Here is a 16,777-nt window from a genome sequence, read left to right on the forward strand (position 1 = left end):
AAGGAAGGAAGGGGAAGAGGAAGAAGGAAGGAAGGAAGGAGAGAAGGGAAGGAAGGGAAGGACAAGGAATGGAAAGAAGGAAGGGAGGGAGGAAAGAAGGGAGAAAGGAAGGAAGGGGAAGAGGAAGAAGGAAGGAAGGAAGGAGAGAAGGAAAGAAGGGAAGGAAAAGGAAGGATGGATAGATGGATGGATGGATAGACAGATGGACAGAAGGGCAAGGGAAGGAAGGTAGGAAAGGGAAGGGAAGGAAGGAGAGGGGAAGGGAAGGAAGGAGGGGATCCAGCCTTGCTCCTTTCCCCCTGCTCCTACCCCCCTTCCGCTCCCAGGCCAAGCCATGCCAAGCCAATGGCTGCCAGCCAAGGGCCATGCAGTGATGGAGAGGCACTTACTCGGGCAAAGCAGGAGGGCTGCTGAAGGACTGGTTCTGGAGGCTGAAGCAGAAGCAAGAAAACATGGGAGGCAGCTCAGGGGGAGCGAGGCTGGTCAGCGCCTGGTCCTGGCCTCCCTCCTCTCAGCAAAGGCTGCACAGGCGAGGAGGAGGAGGAGGAGGAGGCATCCCCAGGCATGGCAAGGGCAGGCGGAAACGAGGCAAGGCAAGGCAGGGCTCCTCCGCCACCAAGGCGCCCTGGAAGCTGCTGCTGCTGCTGCTGCTGCTGCTGCTGCTGCACAGGCTTCTCCCCATCCAAGCAGCCCCCTCCCCAACCCTGGATTGCGTGGCGTAGAGCCTCCCTCCCAACTACAACCCCCATCAGGCATTGCTTCTGCTGCTGCTGCTGAGTGGACAGGGGTGGCCAATGTGGAAGGGAAGGGAGGCAGAGAGACACAAGGACTGAGGGAAGGGGGGAGGTCTGCAGTGATGCCAAGAGGAGGAGGGTGTAGGGAGTGGGGACCACAGCTGGGTGACTCTCTGGGGCTGTGGGTGGGTCTCAACCTTTGGTCCTCTAGATTTTTTTTGGAGACTTCAACTCCCAGAATTCCTGAACAATAAGCATACTAACAGGGACTTCTGGGAATTGAAGTCCAAAACATCTGGAGGGCCAAAGGTTGAGAACCACTGCTCTAGGGAGACACCACTGCTCTCCACACACCTGCCTTTATTTCATTTCTATTTGTTTGTTTATTTGGAGTATTTGTATTTATTTATTTATTTTTAATCCCACCTTTCTCCCAAGTTGGGACCCAAGGCGGCTCACAACACACACACACACACACACACACACATTAAAACAACACTTTAAAAAACAAAATACACTTGTTAGGGTCCCAAGATCCCCGTGAATATGGAAAAACCACAAATAACAAAAAGACCATGTTTTTTACCTGAGAGGACACCTCTCTAGAAACCTCTAGGTCCTCCAGTGCAACTCTGTGGTGAACATCCAACAGACACTGATCATAGAATTGCACTGGAGGAGCTACAAATGCCTAGTGGAGTATTCTCTCTAGGAATCTTTAGGTTCTTCGGTGCAACGTTTGGTTAAGGTTGGCCACAGAGTTGTGCTGGAGGACCTAGAAATTTCTAGAAAGAGCATATTAATCAATCCGTGAATAATCAAATCCATAAAAGCCATAGCCACAAACGTGGAGGGACGAGTGTATATAAAACACATTAAAACAATACTTTAAAAAACAATTCAAATAAGTCCCTTTCCAATGCTGAAGAGATGGTAGGAGTGGGGTGCGCCAGTTGCGCCTGAGCATTTGCACAGCTAATTGCACATTTTTATATTTTTATGATTTTAATTGTACAATTTTAATTGTTATGTTTTATGTGTGCTAGCCGCCTTGGGTCCCATTTTGGGAGAAAGGCAGAATAAAAATAAAAGTAATAATAATAATAATAATAACAACAACAACTAGTGTGCCACTTGTATCTCGGTGGGAAGAGAAAGGAGAGGTTCCGGGTTTCGCTTTGGTTTGTTTTTAATTATTTTTAAAAAATTTAACTTTTTTTTAAAAAAATAATGATCTTAAATAATACCACATCTTACCAAATGTTCACTTTTAACCCCATGAAATGATGTACATGTAAAGACATTTAGGTTGTGCATATAGTGTGTGTTGTGTGCCTTCAAGTCATTTCCGACTTACGGTGACCCTATCATAGGGTTTTCTTGTTAGTTTTGTTCAGAGGAGGTTTGCCACTGCCTTTCTCTGAGGCTGAGAGAGTGTGACTTGACCAAGGTCAGCCAGTGGGTTTCATGGACAAGCTGGGACGCTGGTCTCCACAGTGGTAGTCCAACATTCAAAGCATTACACCATACTCCAATCACTACACCACACTGACTCTCTATTTTAATTTAAAAGTATAATTTTAATTTTACCAGCCCTGGCAGTTAAAGAGATGTCAAACTGGATTATTTCTGCAGTGTGAATGTAGTCTTAGAACACAGAAGTGGAGGAACCTTGTTAGGGTAGTCTAATGGTAGTGATTGTCAAAAGATGTGGCTCTGACAGTCGCCCAGGATTTTCATGTATGAGGTCTTTATACAAAGCTGCAGTGTTTCTTTTCCTTCAAGAGACAGAAGCCATGATCTTTCATGAGTTCCAAGAGCTCCATCATTGCACTCAGGGACAGAGAGTGCACTTTTTTTTCTTTTTTGGACTACAACCACCAGAATTCCTCAGGCAGCATGGCCAATCTTGGAAGATGTAGTCCAGTTGGGGAATTCTGGAAACTCTTGTCCAAAAAGGAACTTTTCTAAGCTCTGGGCAGAGCAGGGAAATCCTATTGGTATCTATAGGAAGAACAGAGGTGCCCATTCCAACAGCCATACACATGCTGCTGTGGGTGGGAGGAGAAGAAAAAATGAGGGTGACAGTGTGACATTCAGCCACCGCTGACACAGATGGTGGCCCCATGGCATGGAAGGGAGTGCTCACCCCACAAATGGATCCCAGGGGCAGCAGGTTCAGGGTTGGCATAAATGAGCCCCTTCTGATGGGCATGAATGCTTATGCTTCTCATTTAAGTCAAGAAAATTTGCTTGGTTAGCCTAGGACAATCAGTTTCCTTATGTAATTGTGTGACACATGTGTTACATAAAATGAGATTACAATTTCCAAACATCTTCCCTGGGTGTTCTAGATAGCCTGTGTCTCAGGTTATACTTTGAGGCATTCCAGTTAAAGCAAATATTCTGCTAATAAGAGGATCAGACAATATCCCTTGGGTTATGTTAATTTGTGACTCATATCATGTTGTAAAAGAATTACTTAAGAAAATTGTTTTAAACGTTTTTTAAAAAAATTAGATCCAACTGTTGTGCTCTTCTTTTAACAGGCATCTTACCCACCAAATGGAGCAAATCTCTCAAATAAAAAAAACTTTGTCCATTGCCATTTTCCTTTGTGTTCTTGGTTTTTGTGGTTTGCCCTTGTTTTTGAAATCGCCACATCTCAAGTGTAGTTGAATGCATGGCAGAAATCTAATACAAGATTTTGACTACAGCTGAACTGAAATGGGGATGCCTACTTCTGCGCATTTTCCCCCTTGACATTTCTGAAAATGTCTGACCACACTCCCCTGCAAAGGTTGGTGGCCAAGATGGAGGAGGTTCAAACATCAGCAGAACATTTAGGAGAGAAAGGACAGATCTCTTTACTCCCAAAACTAATGCTCTTTGCTTGCCATTTAGTACTGCATTGCACAGCTATGGAGTGCTACTGTGCAGCAGAGTGACATAGCACATGGCACACTGCAATGTCACCATGGCCTAAACAACAAGAGCATTTCCTCCCCTTGTTGTTATCATCTAAAACTGTTGTCATCAGCTAAAACTGTTAGTTATATGGCACAGCAATGTCACCTCATCCCTCACAGGATTCTTGGTTGGTTGTGCTCACTTAAACAATGCAAAAGCTGAGAGCCCTGTCCCACTACACAGTTATGGCACTGTGATTCTACTATAACTGCCTTGGTTTTATACTATGGAATCCTGGGATTAATAGTATGGTGAGGCCTTACAGCTCCCTGGCTGAGAATTTTCAATAGTTCTCCCTAAACTGCACATTCCAAAATTCCGCAGAATGTTGCCAGGGCAGTTAAAATGGTATCATACTGCTATAACTATATAGTGTGAAAGGGCCTCAGGTAAATGCGCATACCAACCTTGCACCAATAAAGAGGGAAATTAGAGGCTTCAAATTAAAAGTAATACAGCTCTTTCCCCAGAGAATTTTACAAGTAGTCCACATTCCTCAGTGCACAAGAATAACAAACCTTCCTGCTTTGTGGCTAGTGCTGTCTGCCCTCCGCTCTGCTAAGCATGCTTAGTATTGATTGCAAAGCCTTTAGTTATATTTTATATTCCACAGAGTTTAAATTGCTATCACTGATGAAGTAACTCTGCCACACCAGTGACAATTAGAATATACTTTCCATTCTGCCATACACAGGCGTCTGACTTTTGAGAAACTGTTTGGTTAAATTCAAGATGCCTCTGTGAATGATGCAGTGATCGCATTGTTGATCATAAAAGAAAATCCAAAATCCAAAGTATACATTGTGGTGATTTCTATATTAAGTCAAGGAGAAGACTTAACACTCATTATCTTAGCTTTCAAAGCCCACTAGCTTCTTCGTCAGGCATAGAGGGGGGGGGGGGAGGAAATATCATGCAGGGGGAAAAAAGTGGCTTTGTTAGAGTCAAAGGTCTTGCTTGCTTGAGATGTTATCTAAAGAAGGATTAGGCAGACAAGAAGCTCAGACCCTACCATCAAAAGTCTGCAAAGTAAGTGGGAACAAAGGCCATAAAAATTTCTCTCTCCATTTGCAGCTAAGCAGGGTCAACTCTAGTAAGTAATTGGGTGTGAGGCCACCAATGAATACCAGGTACTGTAGGGAGCCCTGGTGGAATGCTGGTATTGCAGCCAAAACATTGTGAGTTCAATCCCGCAGGGCTTCAGGCTGACTTGGCCTTCCATTCTTTCATAGGTCAGTATAAAGAATGCCCAGCTTGTTGGGGGCAACTGGCTAACACATTGTAACCTGTTTAGAGAATGCTCAGCATTATAAAGCAGTAAAGAAATGTAAGTGCTATTGCTATTGCTATATTTCAGAGGGAGGGACTCTCGAGTATTAATTGCCTAACAAATCACCTCTGAGTATTTGTTGCCTAACAAAATCCTACGACATGGGTGCCATAAGTTGACAGGTGGCTTGAAGACAGACAGACAGACAGATGCACATTCACATTTGAGACATAAAGTTTTTCCCTTTGAGATATGGCTCTGTCCCAGCCCTGTGTAAGGCCACCATTGCTATACTGATAGAGTGCAATGAAGTCCCCAGGCTGTCAGGTCTGCAGATAAATTTAGATGTTGTAACAGGAAAGGAATGCCAATAGGAGCCAAATTAGATTGCTTTACCTTGGGCTTAGAAATCAGTGAAAGTGGACAAGCAGTCAAGTCTCTCTAAGTTAGGATTCCCTTGTCCAGGGACAAAGTTCATTATCTTCTAATCAATAATAGTAATAACAACAACAACAATAATAATACTGGAGGAGCCATGGTGACAAAAAAAAGCAAAATCCAAAATGCATATTGGGGAGTTGTCTTTATTAGGCCAACCAGGAGACTCAAAAGATCCAGTTTAGGTAAGGCTGGTTTAATGCATTCCACTAGTGATACCTCTGAATGTCTGATCTTAAGACAAAGAAAAGATGTTCATAATTTTGTTCATGGCCAGAGGCATCTCATTGAGCACTAGTGGAAACAGGAAGCTGGGACAGATGGTCTTTGCTCTGTGGCTGTGTCAGCAAGTCCTGCCAGGCCTCCTGTGTCCCTGCTTAATGATCAAAGTGTTCTGAGTTACACAGATGCCAGCAGCCTGCACAGAACCACATTACGCATGCATGGCCAGCACACCTGAATTAAGGCCAAACAGAGGGTGCTGTGGCACTGTGTGCCAGGGAGCAGTCCATTTCACAGCCTCTCACTTTCTCTGTAGTTCAGTCTTCCTATCAGAGCTTGCTGCTCTCAAAGCCACTCCACTACGTCACCCACAGCTCTTTGCCTTTTTGCCCAATGGACAGGGTCCACTACAGAGGCAAGTGTGGGTCTCTAGCCTCATGCCGTTTTATTTCCTAAGAATGTCTTTGAATCAATAAGCTGAATTCATACGCTGAAAGCGGCTTAGGGTGGAAGGGGCGGCGTGTCCCATAGGGATGAATGGGACACACGCCCATGGCGCATGCACAAGTCCCATTTATTTAAATGGGGCTCAAGCATATGCGTTATTTCTTTTACGCGGGGGAGTCCGGAACAGATCCTCCATGTAAACAAAGGGTGCACTGTAACAACATTTATGAGTTAGTGATACTATCTTAGTAGTATCTCAAGAAAGAAGAAAGTGAAAAGGCAGGTTTACTCTGAACTTAAAGAATACAAAAATAATGGCCACAGACAACTTAAATAACTACAAAATAGATGATGAAGACATTGAAATAAAGACTTTCGAAACCTTGGTTCAACAATCAGGATGGAGACTGCAGCCAAGAAATCAGAAGACTAGGACTTGGAAGAGCAGCTATGAAGGAACTAGACAAGATCCTGAAGTGCAAAGATACATAATTGAATACTAAAGTCAGGATTGTCCATGCCATAGTATTTCCCATTTCTATGTATGTTTGTAAAAACTAAACAGTGAAGAAAGTAGATAGGAAGAGAATAAACTAATTCAAGATGTGGTGCTGGAGAAGCATTTTATGGATAACATGGATTGCTAAAAAGAGAATTAAATGAGCAAATCAAGCCTGAACTCTTCCTAGAAGTTATGATGACTAAACTGAGGCTTTATACTTTGGATGTGGCACAAAAAGACAGATAATCTTTGAGAAGGTAGAAGGCAGCAGGAAAAGAGAAAGACTTCATTCCAGTTGGATAGACTCAGTCAGGGAAGGCATGCCCCCGAATCTTGAAGATCTGGAGCAGGGAGGTTGATGATAGCATGACTTGAAGGTCTCTTATTCATAGGATTGCCATAAGTTGAAATCAACTTGACAGTAGTTAACAGCAGCAAAATATCCAAGCCATCTGATGGCTTATCCTAAAGACACATGATATATGGGTGCCAGCCTATGCATTCATGTACATAAAGGGCTTTAAGTACTGTAGTTTATCACATTGGCTTTGCTCCTACGATAAACACAGGATGTAACGTTAAGAAAGTGAGATAAAATCTATCTCACTTGCCCGTTGCTGGGGAGTACGTAACCCATTTGCAACCCAGGCTTCTCTGGGCTCCTCCTGCATCTTTTCAAGAACAGGATTTTTCCATTCTTGAAAAGATGTGGTAGAAGCCTGGGTTGCAAACGGGCTGTATACTCTCCAGCAACGGGGAAATGTGATTAGATCCATCTTCGTAAAGTTACATCCTGGGTCTATCACGGGAGCAAAGCCAATGCGATAAACTCTTAAGCAGTGGCGTCTTTAGGGTTGGTGTCACCTGGTGCAGTCACTCACTGGGGATTGGACTTATGGGGGCAGAACTTCCAGTGTGCAACACGCAGCTGGAGATACTGTGCATACCCCCAGGGAGCAGCCCTGGGGAGGGATGGAGAAGGCCCATACACCCTGGGAAAGGGCCGGGGAGCAGCCCTGGGGAGGGATGGAGAAGGCCCATACACCCTGGGAAAGGGCTGGGGAGCAGCCCTGGGGAGGACAGGAGAAGCCCTGCATGCCCCCAGGGAGTAGGCCCGCGGCCATGGGAAGCCCCATAAACCAGACGTGCGGCTGCAGGAAACTCCACAGGGAGCGGGGGGTGTCACCCATCTTCTGGGGTGTCACCCAGTGCAGTCCGCACACACCACACACCTGCACTCTCCTGTGATGCTACTGCTCCTACAGCTCTTTAGAACAAATTAAGATTTAACATTCTTCTCATTATTTTAGGTGTTTTATGGATCCTAAAACATTAGACTACCCTTGCTTCACCCACAATCCTGCCAGCTCTGGAGTGGTACAGGTGGAGTAATTGTCAGTCTCTCTCTCTCTCCTTTTTCTTTACTGTGATGTAGCTGCCAAACAATGGCTAGCCTTCTTGTCTGTTGTGATTAGAGGTCTGGAGTTCTTCAAATAACAGTGCCAACTCATGCAATACTTAAAAGGTGCAGACTCTCTTGTTCTGTGCTTCCTTCCCTGTCCAAAGCCAGTCTAACTGTTCTAGTCTTCTAACACTCCTAACAGAAAACCTGAGATGAATTATTTACACTTGCATGGACACTCCAGTAAACCAGGGCTGGATCAAGGAAAGGATCTACACCAATGACATTACTAATGTTGGGAGGTAGAGGGAAAGCTGGTCCAATTATTCCAATCGTCTCTTTAGTTTCAGAGCAGAGAGGAAGGCTAGCCACTAGTCATGCTCACCAGAGAATGGCACCAAATTCACCAGGTGCGGTGTAGCATAGGTACAAATGAGGAAGGGGTGTGGGTAAAAGGAATGTAGCAGCACATTTAAGCCTAACTGGTTTTTACTTTAGCATGATCTTTCTTGATTAATTTGAGAAAGTCATGTCTGGCATCTTTCTGGATCCTATTACATTCCACCCCACTCCTACATGTGTGTAAACATGCTTTATAACCCAAGGGTTTAATATCACTCTGTATTGCATCTAAGGAAGTCGATTTATATCCACAAAAGCTCATGCTAAAATAAAAACCAATTAGTTTAAAAAGTGTTGCTACATTCCTTCCTCCCCCCCCCCCATTTCCTGCTCCCTTCCTCTTTTTTATGCTGTAAGAGACTAACACAGCTATTTCTTTGAAAAGAGTAACATGTGTATTTGTTGATGCCAGCCATTAGTATAGCTAGATATGGAACCCACACACTCAGTGGCTCAAATGTGGGGAGCAAGCAATAGGGCACATCTGACTCCTCTTGTTCTGTTTTCAACCTTCCCAGAGGTGTCTGAGTAACCACAGTTGCAGATAACAATGCAGACCTTGGTGAATCCCTTGGTTTCACACAATATGAGAAGTTCTTATAAGGTCTTGTGGAGAGAGCTGGTGTAGTGTAGTGGTTCGAGTACTGGAGTACAACTCTAGAGACCAGAGTTCAAATCCTTGCTTGGCCATGGAAACCCACTGAGTGACCTTGGGCAAGTCACACTCTCTCGGTCTCAGAGAAAGGCAAAGACAAAATTCCTCTGAACAAATCTTGCAAAGAAAACCCCATGATGGAGTTAATCCCATCACAGACTTAAAGGCACACATGAAACGGTTTTGTGGATCTAACATGATGCATACATTAACAGCTATTTAATAATTAGTATACAGTTGACAAAATTTCAGTGCAAATGAAAGGACAAGGCTATTTGTTTAATGAATACAACCACTGTATTTCTCTTGAATAAATTAAGAAGCCATGCATTTATTAGACACAGAACACTTGCAAACTTGGATAGAGGACAATGCTGAGGAGGAAAACCCCATTTTAAAAATCTATGATTAATGAACTCATTCCACAGATGAAGTGATGAATGCTTGCAGCTTTGCTGAGAATATTACTTTGGAGAGTGGATGGATGCTGCTTTATTATTCTGTAAAGCTGCAATACAGTTTGCTTCCTGTTTGCAAATAAAGGTTGTGCTTCTTTTTGAATAGCTTTTTGAGAATGATGTGGACTTGGTATCCCCCCCATGTTGCTGCCAAGGGTATAGATTTTAAAAGTATAGCAATACAAAAACAAAAACAATAACAACAATAGAAAAAGAAAATGCTGTAAAGGTGTGGAGCAGGAGATAAGAGTTCTGCACAGATATGATAACTAACCAGAACTGTGGTTTGAAAAAAAGTCACATGAAACATTATAGATCAGTTTTTAGGTAGCAATTTTGGCTCTGTTTCATTTCATGGTTTTGCTTTTCAAATCCCTGGGGTGCTAAAATCAAAAGGAATTGTAACCACACGTTTCAAGAGACTGACACATTCAGTGTTTTTGGCCAAAGAAAGCAAAACAGAACCAGTTTGCTCAAGAGGACCAGCCAGAGATGCACTGAGGGTTTAAAAATCAGAGTGAACAAGAATTTTAGGTGCACAGCTGTACTCCTGTCATGTAACAGTGAACTGAACTTTCCAACACAGAGTGAAAAGGAATGGATCTACAAATCACATCCTCTCTAGAGAAAAGCATAAGGTGCTGGTGGTGCTTTGGGAACTGACAGGGCGGTAGGATGCTTAATGGCCTTCAGGAGTGGCAGATTAGCTTAAAACCCTTCCAGTCCTCTGACAAAAACCCCAGCAATACAATCCACAATTCCAAAGGGCATTCTGAAGTGAATCTTGTCTTCCGTCCATACGTGTATCTCCATCACCTTGCTTATAGAATGGTCTTGCTTACACAATTTAATACTAATTGTGGCATCTCGAACAATATATGAGTACCAGATACATAGTTAGAAATAACTGGCATATAATTTATATTTTATGTTTCTGAGAACAAGATATAGGTGTTTAAATTTGCATAGATGTGTATGAGTGGTACACATACGAAAATATCATTTTTATATAAAAAAATTATGCAATCTTTCTCTGTGTCCTCTTTCTAAGTGTGCTCATTTTGCTGTCTACATTGGCCTTTTAGTACTTATTTTTTTAGAATGGGGACATATTGTACATGATGACACAGGATCATTTTGCTGGTTGGGTATAGGCGGGGAGTGTGTGTGTGTGTGTGTGTGTGTGTGTTGTTACAGAAATGTCTAGTTTAAAGTTTTATCGTGAATTATTTGTTTGTGTGTGTGCATGTCAAAAAACAGAAATTCTATTTCACCCAAAGACAGATTCTCAGCAGGACATGATCTAGAGGCATACATAAATCTGGAACAACCAGGACAAAAAGTAGCCCACTAAAAATGACAACACTTAATTTATCTCTGCATGAACACAGGCTGTTGTGCCAGCAGGCATTTTTATTCTCTCTTAAGGTATGAAGGATTCCACTGAGACACACAACCCTTTTTATATGCTCAATTGAAACCGTTGGGGATGATACTGCTGGGACAATTTTATGTCCCTCTGTTCCTAAGAGGTCCAGATAGGTGCTCAGGTGATGTCTTCATAAATAGATATAAATATTAAGGCTGCATTCCTGTACAACTTGCTCGGGATCAAGAGGAAGGCCACATGCTAGATGGATGGACTCTATTAAGTAGAACACGGGTATGAGTTTACAGGACCTAAGCAGAGCAACAGAGGACAGAGATTCTTGGAGATATCCCATCCACAGGGTTGCCATGGGTCGAGATTGATTCGAGGGCAGTTAACGTTAACAACAACAACAACAAAACTCATTATTATAACCAATATATCCCAGGTTTCCTATCCTTTCTCTCTCTCTTCTTTCTTTTCTTTTTTAAATTTCCAAATAACTGTTTTAATTAAAATTTAATTTTAGCAAATCTGTTTTATCTACTTTTCAGTGAAATGGAGCCTAATTTCAGTCCATGTACATGATCATGGGGTTATCAGATAGGACATCACCGGCAATACTCCTAATCCAAGCTCTAATCCGAGTCACCACCTTGGGAGAAGTGATTTCATGTCTGTGCCAAGAAGAAAGCGTGTTTATCTACAACCAGTAAAAAGTGGTCATGCTGGATGACTTGAAATGACGCACAGTTGTGTGACTAAGCTTGTCTTGTCAGAATCTTTCCTTTTAAGCCTTGAGCTTTGAACTGAGTGCCAGTTGGGCACAAATGCCTATTCAAATCTTTTTTTACACTCCAGAATTTTATAGGATTAGCAAGCAAATAACTTTGGTGCTGCTCTGAGAGGGAAAACAGACATTAACCAAGATTCTGACCATCTGTACTTAGGAAAAGAGGCTAATGTTAAAACAGAATATGGAGAAACGGAATCATTCCCAACTGGCAAAGGAGTCAGGCAAGGCTGCATCCTTTTTCCCTATTTATTTTGGGTGCAGAAAATATCATAAGAAGAGCAGGCTTAGACTCAGAAGAAGGAGGAATGAAGATAGGAAAAAGGAACACAAACAATCTAAGGGGTATTCTGCACTGGCCAAAGTAGCTTCTAACCACTTTGAAGGTAAGGGTTTAGATGATGCTTGAGGTGAAAGTAGGTGAAAAGAGAATGATTTTAAAAATGGAGTAAAAAAAGCTGAATACTCTGACTCAAACTGGAAAATTTAAAAAGAAAGTGGAAAGGCAAGATTACTACTGAACATAAATAAAACAGAAATAATGACTACAGAGGATTTATATTAATTCAGCCTAGATACGGGGTAAATAGAAATAGTTAAACATTTCCTATATCTTGGATCAAATATTGACCAGAATGGAAACTGTAACCAAGAAATCAGAAGTCTAGAAATGTGAAGGGCAACTATGAAAAACTAGATAACTAGTTCTTCCTCTGATGCAACTTCATCAACTTCCTGCTTTACCTCTTGAAGCATTACATATTTTAGGGACACTTTCATTGGAAATGATCTCAGAAAAGTCTCTAGTGGGCATGTCCAGGTGGGGTGTGTGGAGAAGGATACCCATAGTAAGTATCTAATCACAAACAGATTGGGATATTTTTTCAGCTGCCATGATGTCAAAATAAGAAATAAAGCTTACATGGAAACATACATCTAAAAGTACCAGACTAGTTTTGTTAGAGAAAATGCACTTTTAAAAGGAATTATTTAGAGCTAGGAGTAAGAGTTCCAATCAAGTTAAGCTGCTCAGATCTTTCTCTGCTTTTCCAGTGTAAAATTCCTTACCTTACCATTCCAGTTTTCTCTGTAAAATGGCTAAGGACAAATTCAAATGTGGAATTCCCCAAAGGAGTTAAATGGCTCTGGGAAGAGGTGGAGTGGGAAGAGGAACCAAAGGGTAAGGAAAGTATTAACCCCCATCCTTCCTCACCACCAGTTGTCTTTTTCAACTAATTTTCCCTGTAATGGACATTTCTTCTCCAAAAACAGTCTCTGAGGGTTGGGGGTTGGGGTTTATAAAATTATTTTTGGTTGGTTAATTTTTGCATATAGCAATTTGGTTTGTTCTTGGGGCCTTTTCACACATTGCGTTTTTAAAGTGTTTCCACTAAGAAGTTGCATCTCTGCCCTGCTGCCTACAAAGATCCATTTTGGATATCCTGATATGGATCAGCAAGTTCTCTTCTTCCAGAGACTCCCAGACTACAGTCTCCAAGATCTGAGAAAAGAAATCATACCAAGAATTGGGTACCAACTCCCCAGTTCGTAAGGTCCCTGAAAAAGGCTTATGCAAAGGCAACTTGTAATGTGCTGAGGAAAGTGATCTCAGTGCCTCAAAGAACCAGGGGGGGTCCCTCCAGCAGGAAAGCCTATCAGTGATCTTGGCAACTGGGCATTTCACTGGATCACCCCTGCAGATCCTAAAATTTGGAGTGGGATCAGGAAAAAACCCAGCAGGACTGGCATGGAAAACCAGACTAACCTTACTCTCCAATGTCTTAGAAAAGAAACCAGTACTCTAAAGAAACATTGAGCATTTCTGGATAACAGTTGGCCTGAAATGCTGGATATGCAGTCCGACCAATTCCTGACTATCATATTGCTGCAATTGGCTACAGCTGTCTGTTGAGGCTCTCAGCTGAGGCTCTGCAGAATGTGTGAAATATTCTGTATTTTTTTTTTGGGAGATGTATGCTAGATAAAATGCATAATGAAACAGAGGTGCCAATTTCCAGTCAGAGTGAACTGACCAACCAGTGTCAAGTCCAAGTAGTAAGGGGCATTGTATAACAGAGGTGCAAACATGAAAATCAGCCAGGGAATTCATCCCACAGCAATCCCTCGATAACTTAAATCACCACCACAGGTTCAAACCATTTTAGTGAACTGTGTGTCTCAAACATGAATGCCCAAATCTTGATTTAATGCAAAATGTGTCTACTACTATGAAATGTGTGGAGGGAAAGAACAAGAAGAAAAAATAATTCCCATCCTCTGACACATTTATTATCTACGAGAGCCAGGTATACTTGCCAAATTATGTAAAGTGTCTATGTGAAGCTAACGATCAATCACACAAGCAATACCCCCAAGACCAATAAACAGGCCCACTGATCATCAATTATTCACAACATGAAAGCAGGATGTACTACCAAGCAAGACTGGCTCATATTTCTTTAGGCAAAATGCATTTAGGAACTGATGGGCTTTGTATTTAACCCAGCAGTGACCACACCTCTTTTGCCAGAAGCAACTAGCCAAGGTTGGGTCACTGCCAGGCTTCTTGCATGATCATATTTGTCTCACTGCTCAAAGGGCTGTTGAATCCAGTATTCTCTTTGAGTAGAGGTTATTAGTTAGATACTTCCGGGAAGCTACACAAGCAGGGTATGATGATGACAACCATCTCTCTCTACTTAGTTTATCTCCAGTATTTGATATTCAATGGTATGCGATCTCTCAAGGTTCCATTCACTGCATGGCCTAAAGGTGGGAAAGATGAGGTTATTAGCCTATTCCTCACAATATTGGGAATCCTTTTGGTGACTGACTGAGGTGTAGCACTCTGTTATGACAGCATGAGTACTTTTTGTAGCAATGCTCAGCAGCAGCCGGAGAACACTGCCCTGCTGGCTCCTCAGCAGCTCAGAATCTATGTGAGTTCCCATATATGTGTGAACAGAGGACAATAACGCTCTGTTGACTGTTTCCACTTCATTCATCATTTAATGGGCCTCTCTTCTGATGTATTCTTTTAAGTCAGGGATGGGGACCCAGTGCCTCTCCAGTTGTTGAACTGCAGCTCCTTTCATTCCTAACAATTGGCCAAATGATCTAAAGGGATGGCAGCTGGAGTGCAAAAACATCTGAAGGTCCACAAGATTCCCACACTTGCTGTAAGCTGTTGGCCATCTGAAACTGAGAGCTCTAAATTCTCATACGTAAAAAGCTTTGCATAATATTTTCTATCCCTATGATATTCTTTTTAACATGGAGTGACAAAAGCTGTATACATTTTTCTATACTGTTTTGTCATGACCGTTTTGTGCCTTCAAGTTGATTGCAGCATATGGTGACCCCCATCGTAGCATGATTGTTCAGAGAAAGTTTGTCATTGCCTTCTTCACAAGCTAAGAGTTTATCATTTTCTCAAGGCCACCCAGGGATTTGAACCCTGATCTCCCAAAGCTTTAATCCAGTGCTTAAATCACTACACCACACTTGCTTTCAATGCACGAATGTTTAAATACTCTATCACTGATTTCATACCTCAAAAGGGTAGGGAATCTGTATTCCACAGGCCACAAGCAACCTTCTTTTTAATTTTATGTGCCCTACATTTCATCAGTAGTGAAATACGAAGAGAAAGAGAGAGACAGAGAAAGCTGTGGAGAAGGTTATTTTATCCTCCAGTACTGTCTGACTTTGGCTCTGGTACTTTTTCTCTCAAGTCTGGCTCTACACATCATAATCTGCAGTCCATCCCATTCCATTTCACTCTCTCTGATGGTCAGTGGTCAGTGTAGCAAAGAATTGTCTGCTCAGCTAGAGGCATCACTAGGGTTGGCATCACTTGGTGCAGTAACTCATGGTGTCACCCCTGCCATTGAACCCCTTCCATACCACATGATACAGAACCCTTAATAATGTTTTTGTACTAATGTTACTCATAAATTACAATTCATGTACAATCAGCCCTTCTTATACAAGGATTTCTTATACATAGATTCAAGCATCCATGGTTTGAAAATGTTCCAAAAAAGTATAAATTCAAAATGCAAACCTTGATTTTCAATTTTTTTATAAGGGACACCATTTTGCTATGTCATTATATTTAATGGGACTTGAGTATCCATGGATTTTGTTATCCACGAGGGATCTTGGAACTAAACCCCAGCGGATAACAAGGGTCCACTGTATATCGTTGAATGTAATGGTAATCATTGTGACATAAACAACTAGCAAAACTAAAATTATATCTTTAGATTACAATATCATATGCACAGCGTAAATGTATTTACATCTGCATAGTTCCATGTGGTTAAAGTGTCAAGTTGGTAAGATGTGATGCTTATTGAGAAAATGTCTCTACAGGATCCCCAAACTATTCATGACATTTAAAATCAGATGGCAGGGAGGAGTCCTTCTCTGATAAGATAGAGAGAAGGAGAGATGCTAGAAGAAAAGGCTGAAGAATATCAAGGTGGAAGAAAAGAAACATCAGCAAGGGGGGGGGAAGTCTGGGGCAGGGGAAGATAAGAGAAAGAGCAAAAGGGAAAAAAGAAAGATAATTGGGATTAGATAGAAAAAGGTCTGTTGCTATTTGCTAAAAGTGATAGCTTACTCCTCTGTTCTTATTCTGCATCTAATACTCAGCTAGGCATTCAGCAACCTAATTAATGTACTTGCATGAACAGAGCAATGTTGTTCTTTTTGAAAGAGCATATGTGTTTGCTGTTGGATGTCATATCTGATGGGATTCCCCCCCCCCCCCAATTTCCCAGCCAGGCTTGGAAATTGACAGATACTGTGAAATGTTTTCTCCAAACTTCTGCCTGATGAGCCATTCATATTTGTTTGTTTAACTGAAATCTTCACTCTTTCACCCAATGGCAGCTGGTGAAAGGAATCTGCCCTGGGTTTTCACGTGACTTTTGGAGGAGTTATCCAGAGTGCTGAAAAATATTGGAAGTAAGCTACAGCACCTTAGCTGGCTCCTTTAAAATGCAGTCTAAACCACCCTCTGTGGGCCTTCTCAGTATGGCACAGTCTTGTAATGCCCTCCTCTTGCAGGCTTGATTGGCACCAATGGTGGTTTCCTTCAAGCACCAG

At 42.1% G+C, this 16,777-nt stretch overlaps 1 protein-coding gene across 10 annotated transcripts in view; it reads right to left on the reverse strand.

Moving 5' to 3' along the window:
* The window catches only part of FAM13C (family with sequence similarity 13 member C), a 96,198-nt gene extending 95,546 nt beyond the window's left edge, over positions 1–652 (reverse strand). For all 10 annotated transcript variants that reach the window (XR_006102928.1, XM_042458046.1, XM_042458050.1 and 7 more), the window contains exon 1: positions 390–652. Coding sequence is in view for 9 of the 10 variants with exons in the window: in XM_042458046.1 (XP_042313980.1) it covers positions 390–454 (65 nt within the window). In the remaining variant the exon portion in view is untranslated. The remainder of the gene's footprint in view (positions 1–389) is intronic.
* Positions 653–16,777: the final 16,125 nt, after the last annotated feature.

Source organism: Sceloporus undulatus, chromosome 3, assembly GCF_019175285.1.
Source record: "Sceloporus undulatus isolate JIND9_A2432 ecotype Alabama chromosome 3, SceUnd_v1.1, whole genome shotgun sequence".
Taxonomy (NCBI): Eukaryota; Metazoa; Chordata; class Lepidosauria; order Squamata; family Phrynosomatidae; genus Sceloporus; species Sceloporus undulatus.